The sequence below is a fragment of the Salmo trutta genome, unplaced genomic scaffold, assembly GCF_901001165.1.
Source record: "Salmo trutta unplaced genomic scaffold, fSalTru1.1, whole genome shotgun sequence".
Taxonomy (NCBI): domain Eukaryota; kingdom Metazoa; phylum Chordata; class Actinopteri; order Salmoniformes; family Salmonidae; genus Salmo; species Salmo trutta.
The window spans coordinates 55,929-75,840 of record NW_021822848.1 but is presented as its reverse complement, the minus strand read 5'-3'; the positions used below and the strand labels follow the sequence as shown (position 1 = coordinate 75,840).

The 19,912-nt window shown below is 43.5% G+C and overlaps 1 protein-coding gene across 1 annotated transcript; it reads right to left on the bottom strand.

Annotated features, from left to right (window-relative positions):
* Positions 1–1,740: 1,740 nt before the first annotated feature.
* On the bottom strand, positions 1,741–6,956 carry LOC115185529 (transmembrane protein 53). Its single transcript, XM_029745781.1, has 3 exons — positions 6,630–6,956; positions 4,109–4,767; positions 1,741–3,906 (listed from the first exon to the last, which is right to left on the bottom strand). The coding sequence occupies exons 2-3, from the start codon at positions 4,743–4,745 to the stop codon at positions 3,545–3,547; spliced, it is 999 nt and encodes a 332-aa protein (XP_029601641.1). The 5' UTR covers positions 4,746–4,767; positions 6,630–6,956; the 3' UTR covers positions 1,741–3,544.
* Positions 6,957–19,912: the final 12,956 nt, after the last annotated feature.

The window sequence follows — 19,912 nt, the reverse complement described above, 5'->3', positions numbered from 1 at the left end:
TTTATTCGCCTCTCCTGTCTGCACAGTCCTTTCAGCCTATCCTTCTCTTATTTGCTACATGAGCGAGAGAGAGTGTGTGATTCTTCGTGCCAGAGGTTAGGCACAGGTCATTCCTCAACTGTAAACCCATGCCAACTGGGGTGGTCATGTGGATGGTAGTTCAGAGTGTACCCTTGGCCAAGATACTTAACCTTTTACTTCCTTATTCAGCTGTGGTGGAAGATAATGCACGTAAAGCATGCAGGTTTGTGAAGTATTTAGTGGATTTATACTAACATGTACTGTATAGACCAGGGCTATTTAAATCTTACTGTATGAGGTCTAGACTACTGCTGGCTTCCTCTTCTACCTGATAATTACTTGCACCCACGATGACGTGTGATGAAGTCAACTACAATTAGTCAACATTTAGTCAACTAATCATCAAGCCTTTGACTAATTGAATCAAGTGTGCCAGTTTAGGGTTAAAACAAAAATGTGAAACTCCGGGGGGGGGGGTCTCGAGGAGAGAGTTGGGAAGATCTGGTATAGACAGTAAAAGTTAAAGGGAAACTGAAATGAATAGCAGAGGCAAAACTTCTCATAACATTAATTTAATTGCTTAGGCCCATTGCTCTTTTGGGAGCAGACCACTGACAACTGCTCTCCGTCTCACTGTTCTGGGCAGTATTCTTCTTCTCATTCCACAATACAGTGGAGGCTGCTCTCCATCACACTGTTCTGGGCAGTATTCTTCTTCTCATTCCACAGTACAGTGGAGGCTGCTCTCCGTCTCACTGTTCTGGGCAGTATTCTTCTTCTCATTCCACAGTACAGTGGAGGCTGCTCTCCGTCTCACTGTTCTGGGCAGTATTCTTCTTCTCATTCCACAATACAGTGGAGGCTGCTCTCCATCACACTGTTCTGGGCAGTATTCTTCTTCTTCTCATTCCACAGTGGAGGCTGCTGAGGGGAGAACAGCCTATAATAATGGCTGCATGGAATGACATCAAACCATGTGTTTGATGTATTTGATACCATTCCACCTATTCCGCTCCAGGCATTACCAAGAGCCCGTCCTCCCCAATGAAGGTGCCACCAACCTCCTGTGGTTCCACCTCATGCTGGTTTTCCTTGTATCTTCCTTCATCTCCCACCTCCAGGTGTTAATTCAGTCTGCGCTTTTCCCTTGTGGGTTCCAGGATACAGCTTGTCTGGTGATGTTGGAAAGGGGGCGTTCGGAGGGTGTGGCCGATCCACCTCCACTTCTCCGGATCTTCTCTTCCACCAGTACCTGGCTAGCGCGCTCCTTGTTCCCATAAGCCTGCTACAAAACATTGGTGTCCACAGTTCTAACAAATAATTACAACAGATTCTAGAAATGCATGATAACAAAACATCCGTGCAGAATGCTTTTGGTCTGATGTTCATAGAGCTGATAAGCATGAAGACGTCCAGAGGTCTCATAGCCTCCATTGTACGAGCTGGTGGTGGTCCTCTGAAGAGGTCTCATACCCTCCATCGTAGGAGCTGGTGGTGGTCCTCTGAAGAGGTCTCATACCCTCCATCGTAGTGGTGGTCCTCTGAAGAGGTCTCATCCCCCTTCCTGGGGTCCACACAGAACATGAAACATGACATAATACACAACATAGACAAGAACAGTTCAAGAACAGAACTACATACATTTAAAAACATCACACATAGCCTACGTATCAATACATAGAAAATATATAGGTCAAATAGGGAGGAAAAAGTTGATCATTAGCTAAAATGTTTATTGTCTGGGATGAGATTCAAACTCTCAACATTTGGGTTGCTAGACGTTTATGTTCTACGCCCACCCATCCAGCTACCCTACTTTCATGTTTGCCGTAAGTAACCATCTGTCTTATGCAACCATACTAAACATGTCATACTAAATGGAGTGTCTTGGATTTCCGTACAGAATAATCAAAATGCTCTAAGACCAGTTGTAACAACAGTGTTCATGCGTCTAACAGTACCTATTCTATTCTGATACTATTTGACCCATTCGTTTATCTATCCTTATTCAGTCTTCTTTCTGCACACTTACTGTGTGTAACGTGGGAAAAATATACAAAATACTATTCCTGTAGCCTGAAGTCTTGGTCAGGATTTCCCAAACACCCAAAGCACACCAACCTTAACATAGTAAAGGGGAACACCTGACTGAACAGAGCTGACTTAAATACTGTGGGCCACACCTGGGACTGACAGCCCAACAAGGCTACGTTCACACTATCAACGGTTCTACCCCGTTACATGTGCCTATATTTATGTACGGTTCAAAGTCTCTGCCGGTGCCAGAGGTTAGGCACAGGTTGTTCCTCAAGTTCGCAGCATGTACCCTTGGCCATGATACTTCATCACATACTTAACCCTTTGCTTCCTCATAAAGAACACTCAGTTTTGTGAGACCAAAACAGACCAAAAAAAAAGTTTAATACAAACTAGATTGAATATGCAACAGATGCCTGATAAGAAAACCCCCCAGATTGTTTGTCACTCACTACTCATTAAATTGACAGGCATGAACTACTTCCAGGACAGGTCCTGGTTCTCTGTGACTGAAGAGGTTTACATATACAGTACCTCATCTTGACTTCTTGTCCAGACTTCTCAGTAGCCTATCTCTATTTTCTTCCACCTCTCTCATATTATCTCTTCCCTATCTCCTGTGTTTCTTTTCTATTTCTTTCCTTTCTTCAAACCCTCACACTCCTTTCTGTATTCCTCCTCTTCAGTTCTTTCTCATCTTCAAAATGTTTCCTCTCCCTCTCTCTCCCACTGCACTCCCTGTCACCAGCTATTGAGAATGAAAATATACTAATGTAAAAAAACAATTACAATCAACATTTACAATAAATACTAAATAATTCATTATTGCAAATCAACATATAGTGAGTTGTGTCTGTCGTGTTTCACCTTAAAGATAGTGACCTTGCTGTTATCTGGTGCATATGGACTGTGTCATGGACAATATTGTGTAAGCTCTCATACAGATATAGTAACTTAATTTTCTCTTGTTGCTGAGAATTTTCCTGCACCGCAGGAAATGAAGATGAGCTTCGTGATTTACATACATTCACAGAAAATTCACTGAAAACCCACACTAACACACTTATATTAACAGTACTGCACTTTTCATGTTGCCAACTTTTAATAGCCTGAACACTGATCAAGAAGCATTATGAACTAAACATTAATTATTTTGCTACGACAATGCTGGTCAAATTAAGATCCTATATCTGTACAAATAGATAACACGTAGCACAGTCAAAACATACATGCTAGGAGTTAGGTTTGGATATGTTGTTATTATAGCAACAGGGAAGTAAAACTAGTGTGTTGTGGGTTTGATTCCCTCGTGACCCATATGCTGGGTATGTGTCAACCAAATCTCTATGGATAAAAGTTTACATGCTACATGACTACACTATGTTATACTATGTTATAACATCTGTTATAACATTTGTGTTGGCGCATGAGTATGCAGGCTTTATTGAATGATCAACCCCCCCACTGTGATTAGCACATGAGCCATTTACATCTTAGCCCTGAGGGGGGCGATGTTGAGCGAGTGAAAAAAATTCTCCAGTGTGGAGAGATAATCCTCTGGGTGACAGCGCAGATGAGCAGCGTGCACAGACTCCTTCCACTTCCTGGTTTCCACAGCAACGCCCCGCTTCCTCCAGAAGTCGAGGACCGCCTCCATGGCGACGGGGTCACACAGCGCGTCGTTCTCGCAGAAGAAGAAGAGCGCCGGGGCGGTGACGGGGCTGTTGTAGAAGACCTGGACTGAGTTGTCGTAGTAGTGCACCGTCTGGGACTTGAAGAGCCAGAAGTAGAGCAGAGCGGTGTATCGCACCAGGGGCTCCATACGAGGGAACAGGGTCTTGCCCAGGCCTGAGGCACACACACATAGACACACACACACAGATTATTTTATTTACCGGTCAAGGTTAATTACATTTCAAATGATTTTCTCTGTAACACATCCACACACAAACTAACCCATACACACACACCGTCTCAGTAACAGATCTCTCTCCTTTCTCAGAGTAATAATCCAAACCGACAAGCCTACCTCCTTTCCTTCCCCTCTCACCTGTAGCCATATGCTCCAGCGACCCGATCACCAGGCTGTCATAGACATGTCCTACAACCCGTTGGGCCAGGCCCGGGTACTTGTGTGGCTCCCTGACCATCTGGCTAAGAAGCTGGGAGAAAGTGTACCCGCCGATGGAGAAGGCGTGGACCAGAAGGGGGCGCCCTTTGAAACGCGGGTCGTCAAGGAGCTCCAGGACCTCGGCACCATACTCCAGCCCCCAGCGGGGCCACAGGAAGTGCCACACAGTGCTCTCCACAGATAGGATGTCCAGGCCGCGTTCCAGGTAGAGGTTCCGGTACTTCGCCATGGCCCCAGGTCGGGCGCCAAGCCACGGGAAAAGCAGGAGGAGGGGACGGGGGGAGGAGGAGGGCGAGGATGGAGAGAGGGATGATACATCCAAAGCGGAATGGGTGAGAATTGAGGAAACGTGGTGAGAGGGCAAGTCTGGGAGCAAGGGGGTGGTGGAGAGGGAGTACGAGGGTGAGGGAAAAGGAGCGTCTAGATGGGAGGAGGTGGGGGAGATGGTAGGAGGAGAGGGGGTATCACCCCCTGGTGTCCGGCTGGTGTAGTAGTAGGTGATGCTTCTGGTGACCCTCTGGGCTAAGAACCGCCCCGCTCCCACTATCACAGACATGTCAGACCCAGAGTGGGAGTTACTGGGGGAAGGAACAGGGGAAAGAATTAGAGCAGGATTGGAAGTTTAATGACAGAGGGAGAAAACTGCCTGAGTGCCAGTCTGTGTCATCATGCCAACTCTTTGTCACTCATTGTCATGTTTGGCTTGACGATGACAGGTGTTGGCAAGACCATAAACAGATCTGGGACCAGGCCAGGAAATATGAGCAAAACAAAAAAAATCTGAAATTCACTTGAGGCATAACCAATATACGTCAAATGAAATGAATGTATACCCTACATACACAGTCATGTGCACACAGACACATACAAGGTTGTGGGATCCAGCTAATGGGGATCAGGCTTGACTCTCATTGGGTTAGAGCATGTAGATAGTAGTCTACAGATACAGACTCATTGGGTTAGAGGATGTAGATAGTAGTCTATAGATACAGACTCATTGGGTTAGAGGATGTAGATAGTAGTCTATAGATACAGACTCATTGGGTTAGAGCATGTAGATAGTAGTCTACAGATACAGACTCATTGGGTTAGAGCATGTAGATAGTAGTCTATAGATACAGACTCATTGGGTTAGAGCATGTAGATAGTAGTCTACAGATACAGACTCATTGGATTAGAGGATGTAGATAGTAGTCTACAGATACAGACTCATTGGGTTAGAGCATGTAGATAGTAGTCTACAGATACAGACTCATTGGGTTAGAGCATGTAGATAGTAGTCTACAGATACAGACTCATTGGGTTAGAGGATGTAGATAGTAGTCTACAGATACAGACTCATTGGGTTAGAGCATGTAGATAGTAGTCTACAGACTCATTGGGTTAGAGCATGTAGATAGTAGTCTACAGATACAGACTCATTGGGTTAGAGCATGTAGATAGTAGTCTACAGATACAGACTCATTGGGTTAGAGCATGTAGATAGTAGTCTACAGACTCATTGGGTTAGAGGATGTAGATAGTAGTCTACAGATACAGACTCATTGGGTTAGAGCATGTAGATAGTAGTCTACAGATACAGACTCATTGGGTTAGAGCATGTAGATAGTAGTCTACAGATACAGACTCATTGGGTTAGAGGATGTAGATAGTAGTCTACAGATACAGACTCATTGGGTTAGAGGATGTAGATAGTAGTCTACAGATACAGACTCATTGGGTTAGAGCATGTAGATAGTAGTCTACAGATACAGACTCATTGGGTTAGAGGATGTAGATAGTAGTCTACAGATACAGACTCATTGGGTTAGAGGATGTAGATAGTAGTCTACAGATACAGACTCATTGGGTTAGAGCATGTAGATAGTAGTCTACAGATACAGACTCATTGGGTTAGAGCATGTAGATAGTAGTCTACAGACTCATTGGGTTAGAGCATGTAGATAGTAGTCTACAGACTCATTGGGTTAGAGCATGGAGATATAGTAGTCTACAGATACAGACTGTTGGATGCAGCTGCTTTCCCCTTTTCTTGTAATAATTGCTCAACCAGTCTGTGACTGCGGTTGTGTGAAACCTTTTTTGGGGGTGACCATTTGTTTTACCACATGCCTCCCAAAAGGTCTGTTCACAGCCCTGCCTTGGACCGTATTAGACCTCAAAAAAGCAAAACAATTATATACATTTTGTTAACTTTGGACAGTTCACACAAACCTTTTAAGCTTAGGACAGTTCAACAACACAACCAAGGGTTTAGCCTGTCCATGTGGTGATATGTGGCAGTCTTACAGCAGTCTTAAATAAAGGTTCAATAAAATCACAAATACAGGTCCATTTTGATCAGAAACAGACCTTTGTTAATATTCTCTACTACCTTATGCCAAATATTAGGCAAATAATTAAATGGTTAAATAGCTCAGCATCTGTCATTTTTACATACCCAGTTTGAAGAAACTTCTTCAAACAAAGCCAACGTCACACAGCAGGCAGCGTTCATAGCATTCTGCAACTGTACCCCATGAAGAATCTGAGAATCCTTATCGCAGCTGAAAATCTGCCCAGCCTCCACGGTCTTCTCTTTGTGAATTAACGGCTTTAATGGATTCGAGCATTCATCGAACCGTCCGTTATAAACGAACTCGGTAGGGTTGGAAATAACCACAACCTTCAAGATCCTGAGTTTATTCGATTCTGCGCCGCCCCAGCCCCTCCCGTGTCCTGCTTTTGCTCGTGCCCTTCGTTTCACCTAGTGGGCGCGCAAAAACAAACTTAACTGCTTTATCACATGCGCATTCCCGTTTGCCGTTAAATGTCACGAGAGCCCAGGTCTGTTGTCACCGTGTCACGGTCCACGGACAGAAATAATATTATCGGACCTGTCTTTCCGTTGCATTTTAAGACTGTTTAAACTGTCATCGTTAGATTGTAAATAAGTGTAAATGCATAACCAATTTATCATAGTTTCACAAATGGCATCGGGCACGCGCCGCTCTTGCACGTTCTGACTTCGTACATTGTGGACAAGGAACTGTTGAACAAGACGAAAAGGCAGAGTTGTTCGCTTGGCTGTTCGACAGAGGCACATATTTGAAAAGAACAGCCTCTTCCTGCCAAGTATGACAGTGTCTATCCTATGTTATTTAGGCCATGACGGCAGATCTGTGCTGAGGGGTCATACTGGAAAAGTAGGCCTCTGTCATGTCCCCTGATTTGACCTTCCGTCGTCAAAGTAGATAATAGCACGACAGTATGCACACACCGCAGTACATAAGGCTGTTACTGTGTGTTATTCTATTGGTCATGACGAGGGATTGTGAGCAGGCATGGAGAAAAGTACTTGTACTGTTCTAGATGCATACCAAAGCTGTGCATACCCTGTGCAGCCACATGGTGGTGCCAGACACCAAGTACATTACTTTGTCAATTGTCGTCAAAGTGGAAGTTCAGGCCTAGTTAAAATATAGAAAGGATTTCTCCTTTCACAAAGTAATGAGGAGGGGATTTAAACAAGGCGTATGTCTCATCATTGGTAGAATTGTTGTTCAGTTCTGGTCCTAGGGACCCACAAGGTATGCAGGCTTTTGACCGAGCCCAGTACTAACACACATCATTCAATCAATCAGGGGATTGATTATTAGTTGTTTTGTTGAGTCTGCTGTGTTAATGCTGGGTTTGAACAAAAGCCTGCACATGTGGAACTGAAGAACATTGAAAAATGGAGGCATCACAGAGGATATGCTTTCTATGGCTGAAACTATTCCTGGACTATGGTTAAGAAGTTGGAATTAAAGGAAGTTCATATTCAACTGGCAGAATGACTAAGCTTAGGCATTGGGATCTAAATGATTTAAGGTTAGGGTTAAACTTAGTTTTAAGAGTGAGGGTTAGATCAAGGTTAGGTATAGTTTCAGTGAGGTTAAGGTAAGGGTCAAGGAAAGGCATAAAAGTTAACATTGCGTTCTCGGGTCTACCACCATCCATCGCTATTCATTTTATGCAAGTTAAATATACACTGTCAAAGAAGTTTGAAGCTAGAGGCATAATCCAGATGTAACTGATGTTCTCAATGTAATCCTATTTTTAGTCATCGGCTAAACCCGAATTTGACCTTGGATTTATTTCATCTACTTCTGTGAAAATGGACCATAAAGAATTTAGCTTGTTTTAAGAACCATAGCAACTTAGGCTGCAGCCTTAGAGCTACAACTGGGTCTGACTGGGCCTGTTAAATCAAAAGCTTGAACTGTGTGTGTGTGTGTGTGTGTGTGTGTGTGTGTGTGTTCACTCTCTCTCCGACCCGTCCCTAGGCTCCTTGCCTAGGGAAGAATATATTGAAATTGGTTATAACATGTGTAATAAGCTAATCATATTACCATTAATTAAAGGTTTATTTTGTGCTTTAGCTGAGGAGGGTCCCATGTACCTCAAAACCCCCATCAGGCAGATAAATGTCAGAGTCCCAGAAAACACCTCCTAGTCCCCCTGGGCCCTGCCCCAGGAGTGCCCTCCTCCTGCCTTCACCCCACCTCACACACACACACCCTCAAACCCCCCCCCCCCCCCCCCCGGACTACCCTCAGCCACCCCTCCCCTTCAGCCCAGACCACCCCCTGTTGCTATTGCATACTCAACCAGACTTTTTTTTCCAGCAGTCAGTGTTGCTCCTTGACCCCTATTGTTGAGAAAGAGAGGGAGGGCGAGAGGGATGGGGGGTGGAGAGGTAGAACATTTGCCCTCTCTATTCTTTGACTAGAGGGTCCACCCACAGAGGGGTGTGGAGATTTCACTGTGGTTTCCTGCTTTCTATTTCTATCCCTTTCTTTCCCTCTTTCATTCTCCCTTTCACTCTCTCTCTCAATTTCAATATAAGGGTTTTATTGGCATGGGAAACATATGTTTACATTGCCAAAGCAAGTGAAATAGATAATAAACACAAGTGAAATATGAACAGTAAACATTACACTCACAAAAGTTCCAAAATAATAAAACATTTCAAATGTCATATTATGTGCAAATAGTTAAAGTACAAAAGGGAAAATAAATAAGCATAAATATGGGTTGTATTTACAATGGTGTTTGTTCTTCACTGGTTGCCCTTTTCTTGTGGCAACAGATCACACATCTTGCTGCTGTGATTGCACTCTGTGGTATTTCACCCAGTAGATGTGGGAGTTTATCCAAATTTGATTTGTTTTCAAATTCTTTGTGGATCTGTGTAATATGAGGGAAATATGTGTCTCTAATATGGTCATACATTTGGGAGGAGGTTAGGAACTGCAGCTCAGTTTCCACCTCATTTTGTGGGCAGTGTGCACATAGCCTGTCTTCTCTTGAGAGCCAGGTCTGACTACGGCGGCCTCTCTCAATAGCAAGGCTATGCTCACTGAGTCTGTATATAGTCAAACTTTCTTTAAGTTTGGGTCAGTCACAGTGGTTAGGTATTCTGCCACTGTGTCCTCTCTGTTTAGGGCCAAATAGCATTCTAGTTTGTTCTGTTTTTTTTGTTAATTCTTTCCAATGTGTCAAGGAATTATCTTTTTGTTTTCTCATGATTTGGTTGGGTCTAATTGTGTTGTTGTCCTGGGGCTCTGTGGGGTCTGTTTGTGTTTGTGAACAGAGCCCCAGGACCAGCTTGCTTAGGGGGACTCTTCTCCATGTTCATCTCTCTGTAGATGATGGCTTTGTTATGGAAGGTTTGGTAATCTCTTCCTTTTAGGTGGTTGTAGAATTGAACAGCTCTTTTCTGGATTTTGATAATTAGAGGAATCTGCCTAATTCTGCTCTTTATGCATTGTTTGGTGTTTTACGTTGTACACAGAATATTTGAACAGAATTCTGCATGCAGAGTCTCAGTTTGGTGTTTGTCCCATTTTGTGAATTCTTGGTTGGTGAGCAGATCTCTCTCTCTCTATGCAACATTCTACCTATTTTCCTTTCTCTTTCTGCCTGTCCCTCTCATCCCCTTTCCTCTCTTTTGGCTTTTCACTCTCTCTGTATCTCTCCCTTCTTCTCAGGTACAGACTCCAATCTCTATTTGTCAAATAACTAGATCCCTCTTTCTCCAGTCTATGACACCTGTCCCCTCTCTTGCTCTGTCGATCACCTATCATTCATATGGAGCAGTCTGTCTACTCCCCCTGGGCTATACAACCTAATGTATTAAACATACACTCATTGATCAGGCAACAACCCACAGGAATAGACTCATTCCACTTGCATTCCTGTACTGCCAATCAATTAATCAATCAATTAAATTCTATGCAAATGCCATCCTCAAAATCCTGTGGTTGACTTGGGCAGGAGTTCACCGGAGTTGAGTAGCGGCACCTAAATATTCTACTGCTTGAGCTCCTCTTCCTCTTATAGAATATTAGCTCAAACGTATTGTGGAGCTCCCGCACCTAACTATCAACAGTACCAGCATCCAACATGAATACCGGCACCTCTTCCTGTCCAAGTCAAGCGCTGTCAAAGTCCATGTACTGTAGATGGCATTTCATCCTACAAAGTGAGGATAATCACCTGATTTGAGGTTTTCAATATAGAATGTTCTGTGTCCTTCAATGAGTGAATAGTATATACCCGTGAGGTATCCCTCTGTATCTTGTCACTCCAATGGAAATCAGCATGGCCACCAAAGTCATCTCTATTGGCCATCTAACAGCGTCCACCAGCTATCTGCAACCTGCTACTATAATGCATTATAACCAGGGCTTAAATAAAAAATTAACACCCCCCAGATTTTGGCACTGGCAGGTAAAATGTCTATTTCACTCGCATTTGTGAATAAAAATAGTCAAGTATGATCACATTTATAGTAAAATACATGTTTATTGTACATTTATTTAACTAGGCAAGTCAGTTAAGAACAAATTCGTATTTACAATGACGGCCTACCAAAAGGCAAAAGGCCTCCTGCGGGGACGGGGGCTGGGATTAAAAATAAAAAAAGAAATCAAATATAAATATAGGACAAATCACACGTCACACCAAGAGAGACAACACCACATAAAGAGAGACCTAAGACAACAACATAACAGCAACAAGGCAGCAACACATGACAACACAGCATGGTAGCAACACAACATAACAACAACATGGTAGCAACACAAAACATGGTACAAACATTATTGGCAACAGACAACAGCACGAAGGGCAAGAAGGTAGAGACAACAATACATCACGCAAAGCAGCCACAACTGTCAGTAAGAGTGTCCATGATTGAGTCTTTGAATGAAGAGATTGAGATAAAACTGTCCAGTTTGAGTGTTTGTAGCAGCTCGTTCCAGTCGCTAGCTGCAGCGAACTGAAAAGAGGAGCGACCCAGGGATGTGTGTGCTTTGGGACCTTTAACAGAATGTGACTGGCAGAACGGGTGTTGTATTTGGAGAATGAGGGCTGCAGTAGATATCTCAGATAGGGGGGAGTGAGGCCTAACATGGTTTTATAAATCAAATGCTGCTGTCAAAGTATTTCTGCCGTTTTGTTTCATAGCTGGCCAATTAATCCCACAAAGTCAAAGACCTACGAATCCTATGTAGCCTGTCCACCTCGCGCTGCAACACTGCCTGGCTGTGCGCACGTCAGGAGCGGAGTGAAATATTCATTTAAAGAAGCGCCGCGCACAGGCGTAAAAGTTGGTCTAATTTACTTGAAACGAAAGTCTACTGAAGGGAGACTTTGTCGTTGTGTTTCTCGGCTATTTACATTGTTTTGTTCACAAGTTAGGTTGTTTCCTATGTTTGAGTTTCAACTGCTAGGGAAGAGAAGACAAAGCTTCTACTAGTCAGACTGAAACTCCCAGCCACAAACATGACTCTAGTCGCGCTACCATGGTAACCTCCCGACCTTAAAGGGGCAGGGGAAATGTTTTGTCTCATCTGTGATATTTTGGTTAAAAGACTCAGGTCACAAAACATTTAATTAACATTATAAACTGGATGGTTCGAGCTCTGAATGCTGCTTGGCTGAGAGCCGTAATATGTCCAGGCACTCTGTGTTGTGTCGTGCGTAGGAACAGCTCTTAGCCATGGTATATTGGCCACATACCACATCCCCTCGGGCCTTATTGTTTAAATATACCACATTAGTTACTTCTTACTAGTATTACATGTATTGTTTTAGAAACATTACAAAGCATGTTCATCAATTTTCTTTGTGTTTTCTTTGTGTTCTTTGTGTTTTGGTGTAGTTATTGCACCCCAAAAATATTTTGGCTGGTACTTGCCACAGTGGCTAGTGGACCAAAAAGTTTATTTGATGCCCTGATTATAACACATACATATACACACAATTAAGCGTATACCAGCACACACACTCTCACATACACTTGCACACAGCACATTAGAACATACATGCACATAAGAACATCTCTCTCTCTCTCTCTCTCTCTCTCCCCCCATCTCTGTATGTTATCTCTCTCTTTCTTTCTCTCTCTCTCTCTCTCCCCATCTCTCTGTATGTTATCTCTCTTTCTCCCCATCTCTCTCTTCCTCTCTGTATGTTATCTCTCCCTCTCCCCATCTCTCTCTTCCTCTCTATGTTATCTCTCTCTCCATCTCTCTCTTCCTCTCTGTATGTTATCTCTATCTCTCTCTTCCTCTCTGTATGTTATCTCTCTCTCTCCCCATCTCTCTCTTCCTCTTTGTATGTTATCTCTCTCTCTCCCCATCTCTCTCTCTTCCTCTTTGTATGTTATCTCTATCTCTCTCCTCATCTCTCTTCCTCTCTGTATGTTATCTCTATCTCTCTCCCCATCTCTCTCTTCCTCTCTGTATGTTATCTCTATCTCTCTCTTCCTCTCTGTATGTTATCTCTATCTCTCTCCCCATCTCTCTCTTCCTCTCTGTATGTTATCTCTATCTCTCTCCCCATCTCTCTCTTCATCTCTGTATGTTATCTCTATCTCTGTCCCCATCTCTCTCTTCCTCTCTGTATGTTATCTCTCCCTCTCCCCATCTCTCTCTTCCTCTCTGTATGTTATCTCTATCTCTCTCCCCATCTCTCTCTTCCTCTCTGTATGTTATCTCTATCTTTCTCCCCATCTCTCTCTTCCTCTCTGTATGTTATCTCTATCTTTCTCCCCATCTCTCTCTTCCTCTCTGTATGTTATCTCTATCTTTCTCCCCATCTCTCTCTTCCTCTCTGTATGTTATCTCTCTCTTCCTCTCTGTATGTTATCTCTCTCTCCCCCATCTCTCTCTTCCTCCCTGTATGTTATCTCTATCTCTCTCCCCATCTCTCTCTTCCTCTGTATGTTATCTCTCTCTCCCCATCTCTCTCTCCCCCCCCCCCCCCCCCCCACACACACACACACACACGCACGCATGCACGCGTCTACTTGCATAATCACGCTCACTGATACATATGCACTTTGTCCTTGCATGAGACATAAGCCATATGCTGGAACACTGTCGTGCATTTTAAGAGACCACACACATACACACACAGTACACACAGTACACACAAACACACACATATTGGATTTTCCCCCCTTAGATCGTCCTTATGAAAGGTTACATGTACACTGTGACAGTTGTATTAGACCGTGGTAGTGGTGCCATAACTTGGTTTCATATGCCTCTGGTGACCTTTTTTAGTTGACTAGTACACACTCACATACACAATGTACAAATAATATTATATTATTTCCAAAGTATGCATACATGTTGCTGTAGGGAAGACACACACCTGTATTTAAGAAACTTAAAGTACCCTCTCCTTTCATTTGACTGTGTTTGTATTCATGTGTGTGAAGGAACTGCATCAATATTCATAGCATATTTGCATATTGAATAGAATCCTATTACAACGTCCACAGATACCAGCGTAAATATTGAGACATGTAGGCATAAAGCACACACACACACACACACACACACACACACACACACACACACACACACACACACACACACACACACACACACACACACACACACACACACACACACACACACACCTTACCCTTTTAGACAACAACAACAACAGAATGATAACATAAAAACAGACTTCAGGCCTACTTCAACAGCATCAAAACACTACTAAAATAGTTCCATTACAAAACCGTATGTTATCCTGCCTTGTGTTCTAAGAAAAGTAACAGAGGGACAGGGCAGTGGAAGTATAGTGGAGCTATAGATGGCACAGCTATTATGGACCGTTCGACTCCATTGTTTCCTTCAAACAAAGCAACTTTATGAACCTTACAGGCTGCCATTGTTTTACACTGTCCGGATGCAAGGAGCCTAGGGACGGGTCGGAGAGAGAGTGAACACGCACACACACACTGCCTATTCTCTGGGGAAAACGCCTGTCTACCTCCTCGTGTCCGAAAGACGCCAGTCTTGGTCAGGCAGTAGAATCACCCCAACACGAACAACAACTCCATCAGATACCAATCACATGAACATACCAAAGGGGGACTTCCATATCTCAGCAAAGGTTATTGTGTGTCTATGGGTTATGTTGTTGTCTTCAGAAAGTCAGTGCCTTGGTCAACTGTTCAATACATCTTCATAATGTACATACTGTAGATGTGTGTTGGGATTGGATGATGATCGTTGTTAGAGCCATGGTGTAGGCCTAAACACTGGCATTTAAACACACACACACACACACACACACACACACACACACACACACACACACACACACACACACACACACACACACACACACACACACACACACACACGCAGATCAATGCTTGTTTGACTAGATCGCTCTAGACAGAAGCTGAAACTTCCAACGCAGACTACTACGGCCTCATGGGAAATATAACATTTTCACCTCACCAGGGACCGCAGGCTGGGCTGGGAGCCCATTGCTGAGCCCCTGGTTACCATTAACATGCTCTGCACAGGAGGTCTACATAACAGCTGTGTGATGTTTAAAATCAAGCCCCTTTGAAGCTGCTTGTACTACTTAGTATTTGTATTACGGCACTATCAGAAAGGAGAGTTTGGGGGAGGCAGACTCGCATTATGTTGTTACGAATATTAGATATGAATTAATGAAGAGATGGAGCTGTAGCCAGGCAGGATTTTTATACCTAGACACAAAAGCTCATACCTCAATAGACAGCTACATCAAAGATGTCCACACCCTCACAGACGTTCAGTGGTGGGTGGGCTGGCGGCCATGTTGGATATACCATTTGGAATGTTTCATTTGATGGTCATCAGTAGTGCGTTCAACAAGGCATACAGTTGAAGTCGGAAGTTTACATACGCTTAGGTTGGAGTCATTAAAACTCGTTTTTCAACCACTCCACAAATTTCTTGTTAACAAACCATAGTTTTGGAAGGTCGGTTAGGACATCTACTTTGTACATGACACAAGTAATTTGTCCAACAGTTGTTTATAGACAGATTATTTCACTTATAATTCACTGTATCACAATTCCAGTGGGTCAGAAGGTTACATACACTAAGTTGACTGTGCCTTTAAACAGCTTGGAAAATTCCAGAAAATGATGTCATGGCTTTAGAAGCTTCTGATAGGCTAATTGACATAATTTGAGTCAATTGGAGGTGTACCTAAAATCAAATCAAATCTATTTATATAGCCCTTCTTAGATAAGCTGATATCTCATAGTGCTGTACAGAAACCCAGCCTAAAACCCCAAACAGCAAACAATGCAGGTGTAGAAGCATGGTGGCTAGGAAAAACTCCCTAGAAAGGGAAAACCTAGGAAGAAACCTAGAGAGGAACCAGGCTATGAGGGGTGGCCAGTCCTCTTCTGGCTGTGCCAGGTGGAGATTATAACAGAACATGGCCAAGATGTTCAAAAGTTCATAAATGACCAGCATGGTCAAATAATAATAATCACAGTAGTTGTCGAGGGTGCAACAAGTCAGCACCACAGGAGTAAATGTCAGTTGGCTTTTCATAGCCGATCATTGAGAGTATCTCTACCGCTCCTGCTGTCTCTAGAGAGTTGAAAACAGCAGGTCTGGGACAGGTAGCACGTCCGGTGAACAGGTCAGGGTTCCATAGCCGCAGGCAGTACAGTTGAAACTGGAGCAGTAGCACGGCCAGGTGGACTGGAGACAGCAAGGAGTCATCATGCCAGGTAGTCCTGAGGCATGATCCTAGGGCTCAGGTCCTCCGAGAGAGAGAAAGAAAGAACGAGAGAAAGAGAGAATTAGAGAGAGCATACTTAAATTCACACAGGACACCGGATAATACAGGAGAAATACTCCAGATATAACAGACTGACCCTAGCCCCCCGACACATAAACTACTGCAGCATAAATACTGGAGGCTGAGACAGGAGGGGTCAGGAGACACTGTGGCCCCATCCGATGATACCCCCGGACAGGGCCAAACAGGCATGATATAACCCCACCCACTTTGCCAAAGCACAGCCCCCACACCACTAGAGGGATATCTTCAACCACCAACTTAACATCTTGAGACAAGGCCAAGTATAGCCCACAAAGATCTCCGCCATGGGCCAGACTACACTCAATCATAAGACCTACTGAAGAGATGAGTCTTCAATAAAGACTTAAAGGTTGAGACCGAGTCTGCGTCTCTCACATGGGTAGGCAGACCATTCCATAAAAATGGAGCTCTATAGGAGAAAGCCCTGCCTCCAGATGTTTGCTTAGAAATTCTAGGGACAATTAGGAGGCGTCTTGTGACCGAAGCGTACGTGTAGGTATGTACGGCAGGACTAAATCGGAAAGACAGGTAGGAGCAAGCCCATGTAATGCTTTGTAGGTTAGCAGTAAAACCTTGAAATCAGCCCTTGCCTTAACAGGAAGCCAGTGTAGGGCGGCTAGCACTGGAGTATATGATCAAATGTTTTGGTTCTAGTCAGGATTCTAGCAGCCGTATTTAGCACTAACTGAAGTTTATTTAGTGCTTTATCCGGGTAGCCGGAAAGTAGAGCATTGCAGTAGTCTGACCTAGAAGTAACAAAAGCATGGATACATTTTTCTGCATCATTTTTGGACAGAGAATTTCTGATTTTTGCAATGTTACGTAGATGGAAAAAAGCTGTCCTTGAAACAGTTTTGATATGTTCGTCAAAAGCGAAATCAGCGTCCAGAGTAACGCCGAGGTCCTTCATAGTTTTATTTGAGACGACTGTACAACCATCAAGATTAATTGGATATATTTCAAGGCCTACCTTCAAACTCAGTGCCTCTTTGCTTGACATCATGGGAAAATCAAAAGAAATCAGCCAAGACCTCAGAAAAAGAATTGTAGACCTCCACAAGTCTGGTTCATCCTTGGTAGCAATTTCCAAACGCCTGAAGGTATCACGTTCATCTGTACAAACAATAGTACGCAAGTATAATCACCATGGGACCACGCAGTCGTCATACCGCTCAGGAAGGAGATGTGTTCTGTCTTCTAGAGATGAACGTACTTTGGTGCGAAAAGTGCAAATCAATCCCAGAACAACAGCAAAGGACCTTGTGAAGATGCTGGAGGAAACAGGTACGAAAGTATCTATATCCACAGTAAAACGAATCCTATATCGACATAACCTGAAAGGCCGCTCAGCAAGGAAGAAGCCACTGCTCCAAAACCGCCATAAAAAAGCCAGACTTCGGTTTGCAAATGCACATGGGGACAAAGATCGTAGTTTTTGGAAAAATGTCCTCTAGTCTGATGAAACAAAAATGGAACTGTTTGGCCATAATGACCATCGTTACGTTTGGAGGATAAAGGGGGAGGCTTGCAAGCCGAAGAACACCATCCAAACCGTGAAGCACGGGGGTGGCAGCATCATGTTGTGGGGGTGCTTTGCTGCAGGAGGGACTGGTGCACTTCACAAAATTGATGGCATCATGAGGAAGGAGAATTATGTGGATATGTTGAAGCAACATCTCAAGACATCAGTAAGGAAGTTGAAGCTTGGTCGCAAATGGGTCTTCCAAATGTACAATGACCGTAAGCATACTTCCAAAGTTGTGGAAAATGGCTTAAGGACAACAAAGTCAAGGTATTGGAGCCCTGACCTCAATCCTATAGAAAATATGTGGGCAGAACTGAAAAAGCGTGTGCACGCAAGGAGGCCTACAAACCTGACTCAGTTATACCAGCTCTGTCAGGAGGAATGGGCCAAAATTCACCCAACTTATTGTGGGAAGCTTGTGGAAGGCTAAATGAAATGTTTGACCCAAGTAAAACAATTGAAAGGCAATGCTACCAAATACTAATTTAGTGTATGTAAACTTCTGACCCACTGGGAATGTGATGAAAGAAATAAAAGCTGAAATAAATCATTCTCTCTACTATTATTCTGACATTTCACATTCTTAAAATAAAGTGGTGATCCTGACTGACCTAACACAGGGAATTTTTACTAAGATTAAATGTCAGAAATTGTGAAAAACTGAGTTTAAATGTATTTGGTTAAGGTGTATGTAAACTTCCGACTTCAACTGTAGGTCTGTGGAACGTTAGCTAACATTAACATTCTGGATTGTTCATTCAAACTGTTCAACAGTAGCGACCAGGACACGCTAATAAAAGCAACAACAGTTCATGTTGAACCTGTAATGTTTTGTATGGCACAACAGATTAGTGTTGCGATATTGTGTTATAGGTAGGTGAAGGAGTCAAGCGCAGGAGAGCAGAGATGTCCAAGTAGCGTCTTTAATAGGCAAGTCCACAACACACAAAAATCAGGTACAATACCAAAACAAGAAACCGCCCATGACACAAGAGAACACAGTACTCACGGAAGGAGGAAAACAACGCTCCTAAACTTCTACACACTCAGTATAAACGTGAATATACCTGAGGCACAACCTCAACGAGCAACATAACACGAATAATCCCACACAAACCTAAGCAGACACCAGGGGTAATTATACACACAGAAATTAAAGCAAATGAACCCAGGTGTGAAAGAACCAAAGACAAAACAAACGGAAAAGGAAAAATGGATCGGTGATGGCTAGTAGGCCGGCGACGCCGACCACCGAGAACCGCCCGAACAAGGAGAGGAACCACCATCGGTGGAAGTCGTGACAATTAGCCTGAACTAGTGAACACAATTAATGTGTCGTACTACTCAACTTCAAGGGGTATTATTCAACAATACAAATCAGCATAGCCATTTTTTAGGAGACCTCTATGCCGCCACCCTAACTGGAATGGAACTAGCACCTCATATCACGCCAGGGCAAAGGTCAAGTGGTAAGAATAGAAAGGTGGCTCAAGGTCAAATCCATTATTGAGACAATAATATGTCCAAAGGGCCCGAACCGGGAAGGAATTCAGCATGGAGGAGACCTGACTGTTCAGGAAATTATGTTTCCTTGTGCTGGAAATCTCTCTGGTTGTTTCTATATTTAGTAAATTCCTGAGGATCTACAGACGGGACAGAAACAATCACCTAGGGAATGTTGGGCTTCACAATGACATTTCTGATTGAACATCTTAGATCTCAGATTGGCATCAAAGATAAGGCGGACAGAGTTTGAGAAATGGACCATTCTGAATCATGTCAAAGGTGAACTTCACAGACCTGGAGGCATGACATAATGTGATGGTTTAGTATGGTGTGTGTGTGTGTCTGCATAGCAGACCAAAAGTCCCTGCTAGGATATAGTAAAACAAGTAAAACCTCTCCCTCGTGGGAACATTTCCCATGTCCCCATGAGGACAAAGCTATTTTAAGCTTAGGGGTTAGGTTTACAATTAGGGTTAGAAGTTAGTGTCACGACTCCCGCCAAAGTCGGCTCCTCTCCTTGT

What these genes read in the sequence shown, in the direction of transcription:
- LOC115185529 (XM_029745781.1), bottom strand. Translation starts at nt 4,745, where the DNA reads ATGTCTGTGATAGTGGGAGCGGGGCGGTTCTTAGCCCAGAGGGTCACC. An exon ending in GCTGGAGCATATGGCTACAG is followed by an intron (nt 3,907 to 4,108) that starts GTGAGAGGGGAA and finishes TGTGTGCCTCAG; the next exon opens with GCCTGGGCAAGACCCTGTTC.